The 17,292-nt window shown below is 30.5% G+C and overlaps 1 protein-coding gene across 1 annotated transcript; it reads right to left on the minus strand.

Annotated features, from left to right (window-relative positions):
• Positions 1–925: 925 nt before the first annotated feature.
• LOC134726476 (uncharacterized) lies at positions 926–10,523 on the minus strand. The gene is made up of 9 exons (XM_063590881.1): positions 10,454–10,523; positions 8,994–9,257; positions 8,179–8,289; positions 7,606–7,953; positions 6,772–7,053; positions 4,014–4,073; positions 3,481–3,522; positions 2,690–2,762; positions 926–1,490 (listed from the first exon to the last, which is right to left on the minus strand). The coding sequence occupies exons 1-9, from the start codon at positions 10,521–10,523 to the stop codon at positions 1,205–1,207; spliced, it is 1,536 nt and encodes a 511-aa protein (XP_063446951.1). The 3' UTR covers positions 926–1,204.
• Between the last annotated feature and the right edge of the window lie 6,769 nt (positions 10,524–17,292).

The raw sequence follows: 17,292 nt of genomic DNA on the forward strand, positions 1-17,292 counted from the left end.
AATACTGAACTCCGAGAAGAATTAAAAAAGGAAAGTTCATAATCAATTGTCAAAATCATAAGCTCAAAAACATCAAACGAATGGAAAACAAATGTCATGTTCCTTACTTGGTACAGGCATTTCTTATGTAGAATCGGTGGATTATACCTTGGTTTAAAGGTAGCTAAACCCCTCAATTGTATGACAGATGCATCAAATTACATTATATTGACATCGATATGTGAACACAACTTAGACATAATAGGTAAAAATGTTAAAAAATAGGGGTGTGGCAGTCAACATCGTTAAATTATCATCATTTAGGGTTTTGCTGTGTTTATTGTTAATCAGGGGGTTTGTTTTCAATTTTGAAATGTTTCACATAAAGCCTTGTACAACTAGGTGCAGTGTTGAAGGAGGAAAAGTTTCAATTTATGAAAAAATAAGAAGATATTGTAGGATTACCATAAGCTACGATACCCCAGAGACTTAAACGCAACTACTATAGTATAGGTAAATTTTGAATAGCACAGAGATTATATACATAACTGGCAAAAAGTACAGCGAAGAATAAGGAAGTAGAGATAGTTTTTATGATGACCTTAACATTTTTATGTGTTTTTTTTTATTATTATGTTTGTTAGTTTTATTTATGAAAAAAACTTAATGGTAGTAACAACCACATTCTCAACATTGTTATATTTTACAAGCGGCTTCTCAATATGTCATCTGGTTTAATGTGTTTGTGTGCTGTTACCGGGGTTCGAAATGTCCTGTTTTATATTTTATTATTATCTTACTGATATGAATTTAATGGTGTTCCGGGTGTCGTTACATTTTAATGGCTAGGTCAGAACCTTTCAAATATTAAAAATTAAAAGTGACATATATATTGATCAGTAAAATCTACCTGAGTTATCATATCATTCATTATTATGCCCAAAAAATGAAAAATGAAAATACGTTAGAACTTTAGATTACTAGGTAATGTTATTGAACTAAGTTATCATGATTTTGTTAAATCTGAACAAAGGATGATTAATGTTTGAAATTAATGTGAATCATGTCAACAATTTTTTTCTTTACACATTTGGCCCATTGTTTTGAATGAAAATACATCTGCCAGGTCTGCATTATTTATAGAAATGTTAGTAAGACCTCATATTTGTTTGCTTTATAGGCCGATCAAGAAACTACACTAATGCCATGTTTAAACGTGTAAAATTCACGTTCGAGTGGTGGTGTCATATTCATCTTCAGTTTGCTTTCCGAAGAAATGATCGTACGTTTCTTCATTTCTGTTCGTCAGCTTGTGATGACTTCCGGAATCATAAATATTGTCTGCAATATGACGGTATATATTGTTATCATTTTGGGGTTTTAATTGTTTTTCATTACTGGAAACATCGTAAGTTTCATCCTTGTCGGATATATCATATAGATCGGCTAGTTCTTGATCAAAAGCTTTGCTAGCGTTGTCAGATATAGCTTCCTGTTTACTAGTTGTGGATCTGTAAAATTAACAACATATTTGTTTTGTGTTTAGACATACTCAATATTTTGAAAAAATACTTAAGACATGCACCTAACTTTCTTTTGTCCTATCTGTTATAAGGTTTGAACGCAAGAGCTCACAACGTGTTAGCAATAACACTTCACTTTTGGCAACCGTCGATTTGAAGATATAGACTACATGACATTGTGTTGTCAATAAAAAAAAAGATGATATCACTGTGTTGCGACAGGTAAATTCTAAACGAAACTTCTTTCCATTGTCAAATATAAACTTCGGATAAAGCAATACAGACTTTCGACATATATCTAATTATAACATATATCAAAAACGGTACTACAGTAATTTGTTAATCCATTTCAATATGAAAGATGTCTACTTTTGAAAAAGTTGAATCAAATTATTATTGTTTGAAATAAAAGTTTTAAGATAACTTGAAAGGAGTATAATTGAATTATATAAAATATTAATTATTTAAGTAATACATGAAAAGGACAAACATACAGTCCGCGCCTGCATTTAACAATTTATATTTGGAAACTAAACACATGAACATACTTTGCCGTCGTAATAAACAATAAAGGATGACAGACGTTTCCTTTATATCGTACAGATTTTATATCAACATTTCATCAAACCCTTTACATTTATGTCATTGGTTATTTCTTTTTGTACGCCGCGTCTACGACTTTAGTTTTACGATCCGTCCGTTCGTCCTGTCGACCATCCACAACTGGTTAAAATCTTGGTAAAGACTATGCCAAGTTTCAGTTTATTGTAGTTTCGCCAAAAGTTGTGGTCATATTATTTTGAAACTAAGTGTCCATTATGTCGTTACGTGTTGTATGTGTTTGGGCTTTTGAAGTTGCCATTTAATTCGGAACTTTCGTTTTGGACTTAACTTGGATTTGAGTATGTTAACTTTGTGATTTTACTATTATAGAATATGCACAATTAAAGTTTTCAAATAGTGTATACACAGTTATTTATGTCAGTGATTTATGTATAAATTGCTAAAAGCAAACATATATTTTTCAAATCTCGATTCAATTCTTGTTTGCGTGTTCATTTAATCGTTTTGCCAATCATGTATTGTCTTTAAAAAAATGTCTTGTAGTGATTTTGTAAAATGCCATTAATGGTTTCAGTGAAATAAAATATTTGGAATGAAAACACATATCTACTATATCATATTACCTATTTATGCAACATATTACAAACACAGCTATGATAGTAACAAGTACGCCTCCGCTGACACCAGCTACTATAACTTAAATAAAGAAAAAGCGAAAAAACATTTGAATGAAATTAACAAGTATGTAATTACTCTTTTTTGGATATGTTAATAATTAAAAATTAACAACCAATGAAAAACAATTATATATGTTTGCAAGGTACAGCTGCTTTGATTGATTATGTGGTAGTTGCTTAAGATAGACCCCAGTGATAAAGAACATCTTTTGGTCATTCAATACTTATATAATTGTATTCATCAAACTTCAATTTGATGGCATGTCTAATATCTAAAGCTATTTTCATTAAGTTTTATCTGAATTAACTTCTAAGTTTCATTTGATCTATTAATTATATTTCCAATTATGGGTGTTGTCAAGGATATACTATCTTTATTTTTCTAACCATTTAGATAGTGAACATGGTTCAATCTGGAACCAAAAAGAATACAACATAAACGATTTCATTTGTCCTATTGCTGATATTAAACATGTATATTAACTTTCAGATTGTGACAAACACGTATGACTGTTGCTCTCATTTCCTTATATGTATTCAAAGACGTTACGTTGTCATTTAGATATTTCATTCCATTGATAAACATGATCAGATCCTCTATATCATTTATTTTTTTCCGATACCATGAAGTTCAAATATTTCTTCTACAACATTTATCTCAAAATGTATTTCACTATATAACAGATATACAAATCATAGCAGTTATGAATTGTTTATGTGAAACAAATGTTTATTACCTTTATATTTAACTAGAAACCCCAAGAATCCTCTTCTCGTATCTGCCGAAAAATTACAGGTATAGATTGATAGATTTATAAAGAAATAAAGACAGCAATTAATATAAAAAAAAATAACTAATTGAATGAAATGGTTTACAGACGATGATTTAGTGTAGTCCGATACTCTGAAAAGTCCATTGGCATTTCAATCAACGCCCGTTTTGGCAACATAGGATTTATCAGAACAGTTCAAAAGCCAAATCGACTACAAATTGATAAAAACGGAAAATAAAATTATGTTTGTCTTAGTGGTGCAAAAAGCAATATAATTCTGGGCTACACAAACACTCAGTATCAGTTTTAGTATAGAAACAAAACATTGAAGATACAATTATCTTTTAAATATCGTATTCAGACAAAATTGCAGAAAATAAAAACCACGTTTGTTACCGTGTGGCGAAGTGATATAACAAATTCTTTTGATTCAAATTTTTATCCGAACTATTGTCCATGAAAAAAAACCCCAAAACTGTAAGAATTTAATAGTTTACCTTCAGATTGGATTCTTGACTCTGTTGAAATTTCCGTATTAGTTGTTGTCTGAGAATTGTCTAAAATAACCCAAACATTTTGAAATAATCTTGCAAATACCGGATATGAATCAATCAAGTTTCATGATATATTATTTCAATAGTACTTGTTTTGTAAATGCGAGAACAATCTTCGAATATTTAATAACAACTATTGTATTAATATGTATTGGGTGACAATCACAGGGTTTTATACCTGATTTGGATCATGTCACCTTGCTACTACAATCCACGTGCTGTGATTTGACACTACACACTGTTAAAAAAGCTCTTATTGTTGTTCTTATTTCTACTGACTGTACAAGTCTGCAATATATAATGATATAAGAAAGAAAAACCCCACCATACGACAATTATTCTTGTTAATCGAAACTACAAGTTTACATTGTTTTCATACATGTGTTTGGTTAATGCTAATGACAGTTGATGTCAACTAAATCGTTTTAGAAACACATTTCATTGACCGTGAGACTGGATATCAACAGAAATAAATTATCTAGGCACGCTGTAAGACGTTATTCAAAAGCCATTTTGCGTTAAGTTTTAAATGAAGACAGGTTTATTATATTTGTATCAATAAATGGGTCAGTCGAAACTCTCTCTTGTATATTATATATGTTACAGTAAATAGGTGAAATTAGGAATTACATGTAATTACTAAACATATCAGTAAATATCTGTAATACTAGCCAATTTAGTAATTACATGTATTTACTAGTTGTTTCAGTGATTACCAGTACTCACTGATATTTTTTTGTCATTTTTACAGCTATTTACTAACTTTATATTTATGTTCTCAGATTAAAGATATAATTCAAGATACTAAATAAGCAAATAAAAGGGTAGGGATTTTAGGGCTTACTTAATTAAGGATTAAGGAATATAAGGCACGTCATAGGTGCATACTCCTAAGTGTTGTGAATTGAAGCTGGAAAATTGTTGTTTATAAGTTTTGAAACTCCAAGAAATTCATTTTCATCATACAAAATTGAGAAGAAAAAAAACATTTGTGAGACGTTGATACATGTAGGCAATTTCGCCTGCTAATTTTAAATAGACATTTATAGATAATGCCAAATTTGGTTATATAAGTCTTAAATCTCATAATATCTTTAAATTAAAATATACACCAGATATACTTTGCATAAAACAAACGTAAACTTGGCAAATGAATTAAGTTATATGGTTTTAAGAGTCAAATTTCATATTTCTGTTTGTCTGTTTTTTATGAGTTTTTCAAGACCTCAAAATTTAAGCGTATATACCTGCAGCAACATTTTATGATCGTTGAACCTGTATAAAAATCATCTTTTTGTGCATTTGATAAGTCGACTAAATGGTCCACCCATTTTTTCTTTACCTTCAATGTTGTCTTTCTATTTCTTTTTGTCAAGCCTGGGACTTTTGTCGCAAAAGTGAGACATAACACACATTCTGTCGTCAACAACATCCACAAATATTCACTCTGTGGTTAAAGGTTCTATAAGTTTTGATAAATTTCTTAAATTATTCTGGGTTTCTACCAAACTTGAACAGAAACTTGTACCTATCTCCAGCTCGGGATTGAATTAAAGGCCACACGAATGATTATGAATACGTATTCGATGAAGTCCAATATTCACTTGCAAGTGCACAACTCATCAACCATGTTTCTCAGCTTATTTTAGCAAAAAATTACCTGATTGACTGCTAAAAATGAATAATAATTTCACTATATCATTTTCATGAATGATTTACCAACAGAATAATCATATTTATTTTTTCTACATCACTTAGTGCATGCTCCTATAACAAAAAGGTACATTTTAGGCTAATCACTTTAGAGTATTAATTGATCTTCTATAGTTAGTTTTACAATAACTTTTAATCAGATGACCAAATTACATTATCGTTTTAACAGTTAGTAAATAGGTGTAAAAATTCATTTTAAAATTAGTAATAACTGGTAATAACTAGGCTGTTTCAGGAATTACTTGTTTTTACTTAGTGCATCGGGGATTACATGTAATTCCTATATTTTAGTAATTACATGTAATTCCTAAATTTTAGTAATTACATGTAATTCCTAATTTCACCTATTTACTGTAACATATATATACCTTTCACGGTTTGATCATTTTCTTGTGATTTTCTAGGCTGTTTAGCTTTTCTTCTTAATATTAATTATGCCTTATTAGATATTAGTAAAACCTAAGTTTCAGAGGACAAAATACTTACTCCGACGATGGAATGCAAAAAATAAAGAATAATGTAAACTTATACTGTTTGAATGCATTGATCATAATCAAATATTGCTTGTGAAAAAAATAAAAGGATGAATGACAGTCATGTTTACTTAAAGAAGATTTATATAATCTCATTGTGTAAGCAGTGCCTCTCTTCATGGAGCAACTGTTTGCATAAGAATGAGAATATCAATGAATTACTCCTCATATGTCCGGAATATGACAGTATTTATACACTAGTTTGTTGTATTTGTGCTTTTAAATCTGTTATTTGATAATTAGGGACTTGAGGCTTCGAAATTTCATCGGAGTTCAGTATGTTTATGATTTGACTTTTTATATAACATGATTAACATGACTATTTAAGCATTAACCTTAATTTGTGATGTGCAACTATATTTCGATGTTTTGTAGTAATCCAACATGAGGCACAAGGTGAAACCAGTTAACCAATGTAACGTCACTATGTCAACATTAAAAGTAAAAAAACTTACTCATGCATTGATACGTCACTGAAATATTGCTGTTGAAAACAGTACAATCTTTATATTTGTTCATTAAATCCAACACTCTAAATTTACATTGATCCGATTGGTTACAGCTTCTACAAAATGTATTTAGATCATTTTCAATAGATTTTTCTTGGCAATCAGTCTGGTGAATGGTTGGGTTTTCTTGTTGAAACGTTAATTTTATATCCCCAGCAAGAAACTGTGTCTCACATACTATGGCAATTGGTGTATCAATATCCTGGCAAGTGGTGTCAATTCTTTGTCCTTCATTTAAAAGAAAGCAAATTCTTCAGGTTTTTATGCGAGTTAAAATGTTCCTGATAACATCAGCTTGTGAATGTAATATGATTTCGAGATTAACATATCAATCAGTAAGAAAAAAAGCTAAACAGCCTGGAAAATAAAAAAAATATATGATCAAACCGTTTAAAGTATTTAAAAAAATTATCCTAAAATATTGGATCACTCCGTCTTATAGATATGACTGAAATCGTATATATATATTTTTAAATTTTATTTTTTTGTTATGGCAGAAATCAAGTGCTACGTAAGGGTTTGAAGTTTATTCTACATTGAGTATATCACAATAATATTTTTTTCAATAAATATCCGGTATGTTTATCCGGTTTGTTTTTATATCTTAAAAAATATTAATTATGCCTAATTAGATATTAGTTAAACCTAAGTTTCAATGGACTAAATACTTATTCTGACGATAGAATGCAAAAAATCAAGAACAAAGATGTTTTAAAGGAACACTGCGTCTGTTCTGTTTTGCAAATTATTTTAACAAAATAAGTTCTTGTTTATGTTTACCTTGACAAGGCCTATACGCTATCGATGTTTCATCCACTAGAATAGCATCATTACTACGATCCGTGAAGTTTGCTGCCAATGTTAACTTGAAAGGAACTTGTTCATATACATCTATTGATATGTTGATCCATTGATTTAAAGATGTAGATTTACCTTCTGTAGTAAATAATAAAGTGTGATTTTCGACATTAATCTTGTATATACTAAAGGAGCAAGTATGAGTTTTGGTATACAGGTGGTACCAAAGTGACAAGCATATAGGTTCCATGAATTCATTAACTGTAGTAATGTGTACTCTACTGTTTAAACCAATAGTAGATTTTGCAGCTATGACATAGCCTCTAGATGCTGAAAAATATAAATTATATAAATATGTATTCATCTACAAACTTGTAATATTTCAACATTTGAATTTTTTATGATTGGTCAGATCATTTAAGGTACTTCTAAGAACGATGGTTTATTGGAAACCCCGTTTAAACGAACGAAAAGTAAAATTCAATTAAGTAATACATTTTAATAGTTGTTGAGGTGATAATCAAGAAGGAACATAAAGATTGAAAATGTGCATACCTGCAGTATGATGTTCCACATTTGGAATACGTTTCCATTTGAAATTATGTGGTGATGCGTCCTCCCAATCTCCGAAATCCTCATCAAAAGTACTGACACTTGTCCCATTTTCTATAATGAGTCGAGTTCAGTTATTATTTCATATGTATCATGTTTTTCAATTTCGATTGTGAAAACATGCTTAATCTGAGGATAACTTAATTAACATATTTGAATATATAAATGTATAAACTTTTAATCAATTTTGATTTTTTGAGCTGGAAATAAAAAAAACCGTGTTATTTGACTTGCTGTTCTATATCTGCTGTGTGTCATTGTTTTTACACATCATTTTTCTTTCAATAACATGCTTAGTTAAGACAACATTTGGCCTCAAATCGGTTAACATGTTACATGACAAATCAAGGTAAAAAAGGCATAGCTTGATTTTCAAAAGAAAAAAAACCCAATCCGATCATGTCGCCCATATTGACATTGTTAGCGTTTTTTATGTATGATCATGCGATATACCAACTGGCAATCAATCACATGTTCAATCGGGTATAGGACACAACCTGTACCATTACAGTTGAAACGACAATCGTGGTACATGCATTAAAAGATTAGGGACCGCCAATGAGTTTGAATACTTTCAAATCGTATCGGTATAAAATCTGCAGATATATGTGGTTCTTCCAAAAAACTAACATATGAGTACAACCAAGGTAAGAAAGTCCGTAAAGCAAACTGCTTAAATAGTCCATATTTATTTTTATCACAGTACTACTAAAAATTAAGGAAACAATGAAAGCAAAAAAATGTAATATTTTTAGTACCGTGTTTACAAATGTACGACAGATTCATGTATCTTGACCCCCGTAGACAGGCTGATGTAAAGTTGAAATTCACCATACAGGAATTTACACCATTACAGCTGTCTTCTATATTATGAGTATCATTGGAATTTAAAACACATTGATTTGGACCACATGTCGTTGCCTCTTCCTGAACACTGATGTTCTGTATCTGTATTATTGAAGTTTGCCAACATGAGATGTTTACTTTATTATGTTCTGGATATCGAAACGTTGTAACCAATTCTACCATTAGCAAGACAATAAATACGATAAAAATTTATAATATTACATACAAGTGTAGCGTTGCAATTAAATAACTATAACTTCGACAGAAATTAACAGCATCCCCCACCCTTACAGAAATTGTTGAAAGACAAAAAAACAAAAAAAATATGTAAATGGCAAGATTAAACAAGATACAGGTCGGTTAGGAACACAGAACGTCGAAATGTTGAACTGATTACCAACCCTATGTTATTGCTTTAACCATTGTTGTATGTGAGGAGTAAACATAAAAATGATTTGGATTTAAAAGACTCCTTAGGTTTCCAGATGTGCACTTTATCAGTTTCATCTGTATGGAACTCATCCTTTATTATTGTTTTGTAGGTACACTTTTATGCATAACATTTGTTTATTCGTCCTGATACAATTACAGAAATTAAGCTAATCATGTATTATCACAAAACAACTTGAACTTTGCATGAAAGAATTATCGAGTATACACAATATTGCTTGCTTTCGAAAAACTAATAGTACCAATGCGGAATTAGAAGGTGCAGCGTAAACCAACCAAATACTATCAGCTATGACTCATAAAACATCGGTTAATTTTAAACATATTAAATGTGCACATTAAGCACTATTTACAAATGTACATTGACAGCTCCCAGTTCATTAAATGATTGGTTCGATTGCAAATCGGGAAATCTATAAACGGACCCCGTACCTTACAAATATACATAAACAGATATTACAAATGTTTGCTATCACACGAGTTTGGATCTTTGCATTTAAATAGTTTCTCGTTCGGTTTTAACATTCGTTTATATAGAACCCAGGTTTAGTTTAGGTCATTGTTCATATATTGTTTACTTTTCCGTAATTTTTAATATAATTTTGTCTTAAATAGGTATTCGTCTTATTGACAATCACACCACGTCTTTTTATTTCCAGTTGGGTCTTTAATTCGGACGTGTAGATCGTGGAACCAAAGTATAAATTGTAAATATGTCCACCCGATTGTAAACTTTTACATGCACCAAAATTTTCTTCGGTTTGACAAGTCGTTTAAAATGTGAGTCTTTCCTGTATTTGTTCAGTTCTGTTTAACAGAAGACCTCATATACACTAAAACTATAAAATAAAGTACATCGTTTAAGTACTTGCGGAAACAAATATATTCAACAGTGTATGGATTTGAACGAAAGAATACTTACCTGCTGTTTGTATGATTGATATACTAAAATATTGAAAATATAAAAATTCACTTATCCACAGGAAATCCATTTTGATAAAAAAAAATACGTGTGTCACGAATGTGGTAACGTACAGGAAGTTTTTAATAATCAAATAAGATACAAAGTGTTAAAACACAATGTAAATTAGTCGTGTAAAACATTATTTATATATTATAAGGGAAGTACGTTTGTTGTATTGTTAAATCTCGGTTAACATTTGTGAAGAAAATCACTTTAATACACAAACAGCCATTATTTCTATAAATGATAAATACATTAGTCAATATTTCAATACAGAAAGTATAAAAACTGTAACGCAAATAAAATATAACTTTTTGGGTGTACCGATTGATATTGTTTCCGTCATATTTTCATTACTGTTTCATATAAAAAGAATCCATGATATTCAAAATTCAACTCATTATGTACTTTGGCAAATCACTACTACGTGTTGGTATAATGATCTATAATACTAAAACTACGAGGTCCAATTTGTCAGCCGTCATCACGTAAAAACGACGAATCACAGAATTCAACTTTATATATAACTAATAAAGTACAAAGATGTAGATTAAAAATTACACCATTCCAGGCCCTTTTGTTTTCCACGTAATTAATATTGCCAATAATTAAGAAGTTCCGGGTCGAGTCCGATACCAATAGTATAATTCACCTGTTACCTATTACCTTATCTGTACGTTCCGCATCTGACAGGCGCACCACCAAACGGTGTATTCAGGATTAATATGCTATATACACGGATCATAATCACAGGGTTGACACTATTAAAATGTCAAATTGTTACCTTTTTTTTTCTTCTTTTTTTTCAAATTGTTACCTATTGTAGTATTTTAATCAGTAAGACTTTCTAATATAATACGAATACGAATACTAAAAATTTGGACTAAAAATAAAGCGTATAGGTACAGTTTTCAATTTGTTAGTTGGCATGACGTAAAACAGCGAGTCAAAGAATTCAACTTTATTTATAACTAATATAGGACAGTGCTGGTGATTAAAAAATGCTCTATTCCAGGACCTTTTGTTTTCCAAATACTAAATATTACTAATAATTGATAAGTTCCAGTTCGACGGGTTCAAACAGAAAGATTTGAAAGCAGAGAAAAACTGTGTATCTTATAATCGGCATGACTTTATCAGATGACAATACTAAAATAAGGCTTGCGCATATTTATATACTTTAATTCAGTCACGGACCCGTGATATCACGGGTGTTTTCTAGTATTTTATAAACGTCAGATTCACATTACTAAAGGACATTCGAATTACGTGTCTGATTTGCTGATTTGATATGCCTTTCAACTGGATTACAACTCATTACATGCGAATGGTTAGGAGAATCGCTTTATAATGTTTAGTGCTACATTTCATTTCCCATCATCGGTTAGAAGAATACGTAGTTTTTTTTACAAGACACCGAAAAAAAATTATGTTTCATTAAACAAAATGTAAAAACCAAATTCTCAAATTAAGTTACAAGTGTACAAATAATTAAATTTAACTTCCTCAAATGTTTCGTTAACTGCTGACAAATTTATGCTTAGTAGAATTAAATATTTATTTCATGTAGGCGTCGATTAAATGTAATGGTGAATTTTCTTCCCAATTTCTTTTTTTCACCTAAACACAATAAATGTGTAACACGAGGACAAGTTATAAAATCAAACTTTGAAACGAGTGACCGGTGAAAAATAATGTTCTTACAATTCTTGAACTAATGCATACAAACATAATAAACTTAGTCTTCTGTGCACGAATTTATTATTTTTTTCCTGTAAATTTCGTATAATCGTCAATTTTTTTTTCAATCGGTCAGTGTTGTTGTGAAAATATGGCAGGTAATTAAAGTTCGTGTTTTGAAGCCGGAGTTTAACGCTGGTCACCTGTTTGTCAACAATCGACAAAAAATAAACAAAAAAGCATGGAAGAGAGCACGTGTTTAACATGTAAATTCAGATAATAGTTTATTTTAAGGACATCCATGCGTATTGTGAGCACCGGATTTTTGCGAGATGGGTCACACTGAGGTCATTTTGCATACGGAAAATATGTCGGGGGGAATAGCTTGCTGGTAGGAAGCAATTAAAATAAAGTAAACTTCTTCTAAATATGAATAAATTAAAGAATTTTCTTCAGAAAAAAATATCTGTTCATAAGTTTTATAATGAAAACTATCCATTAAGTTATAAAAAACATATGCATTTTTTTTTTATTTGAGGTTTCTTATGACTTTAAAGAAAATAGACAAAGTTACCAAAGGTACCGTAATTACGCCAGACGAATCAGTGACACTCAGATCAAAATAGTTGTAAAGCCATATAATTGATATTCATGTCAACACCTAAGTGATGACTACTGGGCTGGTGATACTCTCGAAGACGAAACGTCCAGCAGTAGTGGAATTTACCCAGTGGTGTAAATAGTACCAGTATCATAATTTAATAGCCAGACGCGCGTTTCGTCTACATAAGACTCATCAGTGACGCTCAGATCAAAATAGTTGTAATGCCAATCAATTAAAAATTTGAAGAGAATTGAGAACCCAAAATTCCAAAACGTTGTGCCAATTACGACTAAGGCAATCTTCTCCTGGGATACGAAAATCTTTAGTTTTTCTAAAAATTCAAAGTTTTGTAAAAGGAAATTTATAAAAATGATCACATAATTTATATTCATGCCAACACCAAGGTAATGACAACTGGGAATCACATCCATGATTTTTTTTTTTGTTAGTGGCTTTGAACTAGTTGTCAATAACTGCGAGTACTCTCAGATCTGTACTCAATGTCTTTTTTGTTGTTAGGTTGTTCAAATACCCGGCCACATTCACTTTTAGTCGCAGTAATTATATCTTATCCATCTGATGAGTTAAGTTTAGCCTTTTGCAACTGATTTTTTTATAGTTAGTTCTTATGTTTTATATACCTATATGGAATTATTTTCTTTCAGAACGTCAGGTCATTCTTTCTCAGAATCAACCCGGACGATACCATGTTTCAATGGTATATCTCCAAGGCATAAAACAATGACCTGTGTAAGGTCATTATTTTCCTTGATAAACATGCAATCTATGATTTACTTCAAAATTTTATTCGTCTAATAGTTTTTTGTTGCCGATTTTGAAATTTATTTTCTAAAGTTCAACCGATGAAAGACGTAAAAGAAACCGTAATTGTAGTCCCGCAATTTATTTTTAGGAAGTTTTGTTGATTTATCGCTATAATAAAGAAACATTATCATATATGTCAGATGGATTTTAATGTAGACTTTCATAAAATAAATCCAGATTTAACATATTCGTGTGTAAGATTTCGAAAATCTTATTGAGTCAAACTGAATAGGTTGATTGATTTTTGGTTGATTGCTTAACGTCCAGTGGCAAATATTTCATGCATGTTCAGAACGATACCCACTGAATAGGAAACCATACTGTGACATACATGTATTTATATTCGTCTTCGTGTCAGTTCTTAACTTTTTAAAATTTATGTATACCTTTTACTCTATCAAATGATCAACTAATAAAATAATCTTATATTCTATTGAATAACATTATCGTAACTCACGAAAGGGTCGGGTGCGGAGGGTATATAATTTTATCCTGATTATCATTTTATAAAATGTATTGCTATTCGAAAGACAATCTTTCTGAATTTTTCATTCGATTCAAGTAAAATGGTTAAATAAATAACAACTTTTCCGCAATAGAAATAACAGAACAAATACAAAAAAAACATACCCCCTCCCCCTTTTCCATAAGCTAAGTGGTACAATACATAACTTACAATGTGTCTTGTATTTTTCAAATAACAATACATTTGTGTCTTACTTCATGCAGTTACAGTAATATTTCTATTGTGTATGGATAACAATTTTTAAAAGGTTTATATTTTATAAATTATTTAGTGAGTTTTATTTCACATTTTAAATGAGCCGCAGGGCGTATTAAAACCTGAACGCATTAGCAAGGAATATCCCACTTTAGTGTTGTCGGTAAAAAAAGGATACTAAATTTTACAAATCTTTATAAAATTGATATTTTTTTACGGTATATAAGTCAGATAATGCATATTTTCAGGGTTTTCTTGTCGTAGAACACACCTCGGGGTGTCAGGATTGTCCAAAGAAAGACCTCCCTCCGGTCGGTCTTTCAGTTGATCAATCCTAACACCCCTCGGTGTGTTCTACGACAAGAAAAACCTTAAAATATGCATTATCTATAACGTACTGTTACACCGCTGTCCCAGATTAGAGGAGGGTAGGGACCCGCTTACATGTTTAACCACGCCACATTCTCTATGATTGTGCATGTCTCAATTCAGGAGCCTTGTTCAAATGTTACATATTTGTTTTTCGTTCATTTTGTTTCTTAATTAGGCCGTTAGTGTTCTCGTTTGAATTGTTTTACATTGTCATTGCGGGGCCTTGTATAGCTGACTTTGCAGTATGGGCTTTGTTCATTGTTGAAGGCCGATCGGTGACCTATAGGAGTTACTTTCTGAGTCATTTGGTCTCTTGCAGAGAGTAGTTTCATTGGCAATTATATCACATCTTCTTTTTCTATATCAAAGTAATAACAAAGTATTACTGAGCATCGTGAACCTATACGAGTATGTATCTGTATAGCAAAGATTAGATGGTTTCATGATAAATAAAGATAATAATCTGACAATGACAAAATGAAAATTGTTGGTATAGACGGTATGTGATATTATATTTAAGAATATACATGAATATACCCAAATCAATATTACCCCTCTACCTTTATTCCAAGATTTGCGTTTTAAAAACAATCTGTTTTGTCTGAACGAATTATATTTTTAAATCATCCAACTATATAAAATGTTACAATGAAGTACTTAATTTTAGATTTGAATTAGTTTATTGTGATATGGATGTCTTTTAATATAATGTTTGTACAATGGTTCCCAAATCGTCTCAAACGTCTAGTAGTGGGATATTTATCAAGCAACAATGTTCTCTATTTGTGTGTAGAGATCAACATTGTTCAGTTTATTTTTATGATATGATTATTCTTATAAATGCTGAACATATAAATCCAAATGGGTTTCATTGTTTACAATGTCCTGGTAGCCGTAACAAATGAAAAATACCTAAATTTAAGACCTACAGAAAATGTATGCAGGTATTGGAATGTGTATTGAAAGAATGAATTATTTAAAAAAAAAAGAAGCTTACAGCAGTTTATCTTGTACATGCTGTAACAACTAGATAATTGGACTAGAGTTAATTTCCTGTTAATTGTTGCTTTGTTTTATCAAGCATACTACTACATGTAATAAATGTTCTTTTTTTATATTCAAAACAAGTGTGAAGGATAATATCAGAAAGATAACTTAGCTTGAATTGAAAGGCAATGTATATATGAATAGACCAATATGAATGTTTTTAAAATTATTGTTGATTAAATAGCTGACAACGGACTATGCTTTAATTCAAGAAATTATTTATAATATTAATCCTAGGATATCATTTTGCCTTTAACTGTGGTGCTTACCTTCTCCTGTCATCTCGTTATATTTATCTTTTTATTCAATTCAAAACATTATTTGAATCTTAATACGTTATCAGTTGCCTGGAATCGGTGACGATTTAATGGAGAATGCCTAGTTATATGGAATTGTATGACACCCTTTGAATACATAACACTTTTGGCACATTGCATGTCCATACAATAATTTATGGGTAAGCTCCAAAACTCTTCAATAGAAATAAAAAACTTTCCCTTTTTCTAATCTCATTCAAACCATATTTGAATAAATCTTTCCATGTCCAAGTAAATAGTAACCCCCCAAAAAATCGTAATCTGTATGAAAATGTCAAATTAAAAAGTTCCTTGTCAAATAGCAAACTCCAGAGACCGAATACATCAGACAAATAGACAACAATTGTCAACGTTTCGATATAACATTGTTTCTGCTGGAGTAGAAAAGCCATGCAATTATGATTTCATACTGTAATCTTGACTTAGAGATTTTTATTCATTATGATTATTAAAATTCTTCACACTTGTGTATCATATTGTATTTCGCGTACCTTTAAACTATCATCATTTAAGTATTTCGACTGATTTATCCTGTTATACACTGAAAATTCTATTATAGCAAACACATACAAAATTAATCTTGATGTTTCATACAAACAGACAGTTTGTTCGGTATAGTGAAATTATTTCACATTCTGTGTAGCCAGCACTTGTGAGCTTACTTTACGGCATATATTTCCTTTGTTTTTTGTTGTTGATAACTGTCGCATTTGTTGTCATGTCCTATCTTCTATTGTTCACAATAAGTGTAGCATGCACAACCAGATAGTAATTGTATGTTACAAACAAAAGGAACACTAGGTACAGCAACGAACAAGAAAGTGCCAGTAAATTTGTAAAAACACGTTTACATTTTAAAATACTTTATTCATATGATCACTAGACATGCTTAATTGCCATAATTACCTTAATATCAATCTTGTTATCTTTTACACCCTGTTCCTCAATATAACCAATGATTTTATGTGTTTGTGTTTAAAATTTATATAAAGAGTGTTACTGTAATATAATTTACATTGGTGTCATTCAGTATCATCTACACGTCAGACACAAGTAAACTAATAAAATAAAATTTCAAATGTAAAATTCGATTCACACTGCGTTAAAGATTAACAAAGATAATTGATATTGAGTAGTTTTTAGTATTTACATTATCATGATTATGTACCTGTTACTTTCAAATCCCCCAAAACGCTTTATGGATATACTTGAATCAGAATCAATCAAATTT

The sequence above is a fragment of the Mytilus trossulus genome, chromosome 7 (assembly GCF_036588685.1).
Source record: "Mytilus trossulus isolate FHL-02 chromosome 7, PNRI_Mtr1.1.1.hap1, whole genome shotgun sequence".
Classification (NCBI taxonomy): Eukaryota; Metazoa; Mollusca; class Bivalvia; order Mytilida; family Mytilidae; genus Mytilus; species Mytilus trossulus.

Excerpts from the sequence above, each read along its gene's own strand:
- LOC134726476 (XM_063590881.1), bottom strand. The coding sequence starts at position 10,523 with ATGGATTTCCTGTGGATAAGTGAATTTTTATATTTTCAATATTTTAGT. Across the intron at positions 4,074-6,771 it reads AGTGACGTATCAATGCATGA|ACAATTCTCAGACAACAACT; the intron begins GTAAGTTTTTTT and ends GGGTTATTTTAG. Across the intron at positions 1,491-2,689 it reads GTAATATGTTGCATAAATAG|ATCCACAACTAGTAAACAGG; the intron begins GTAATATGATAT and ends TTAATTTTACAG.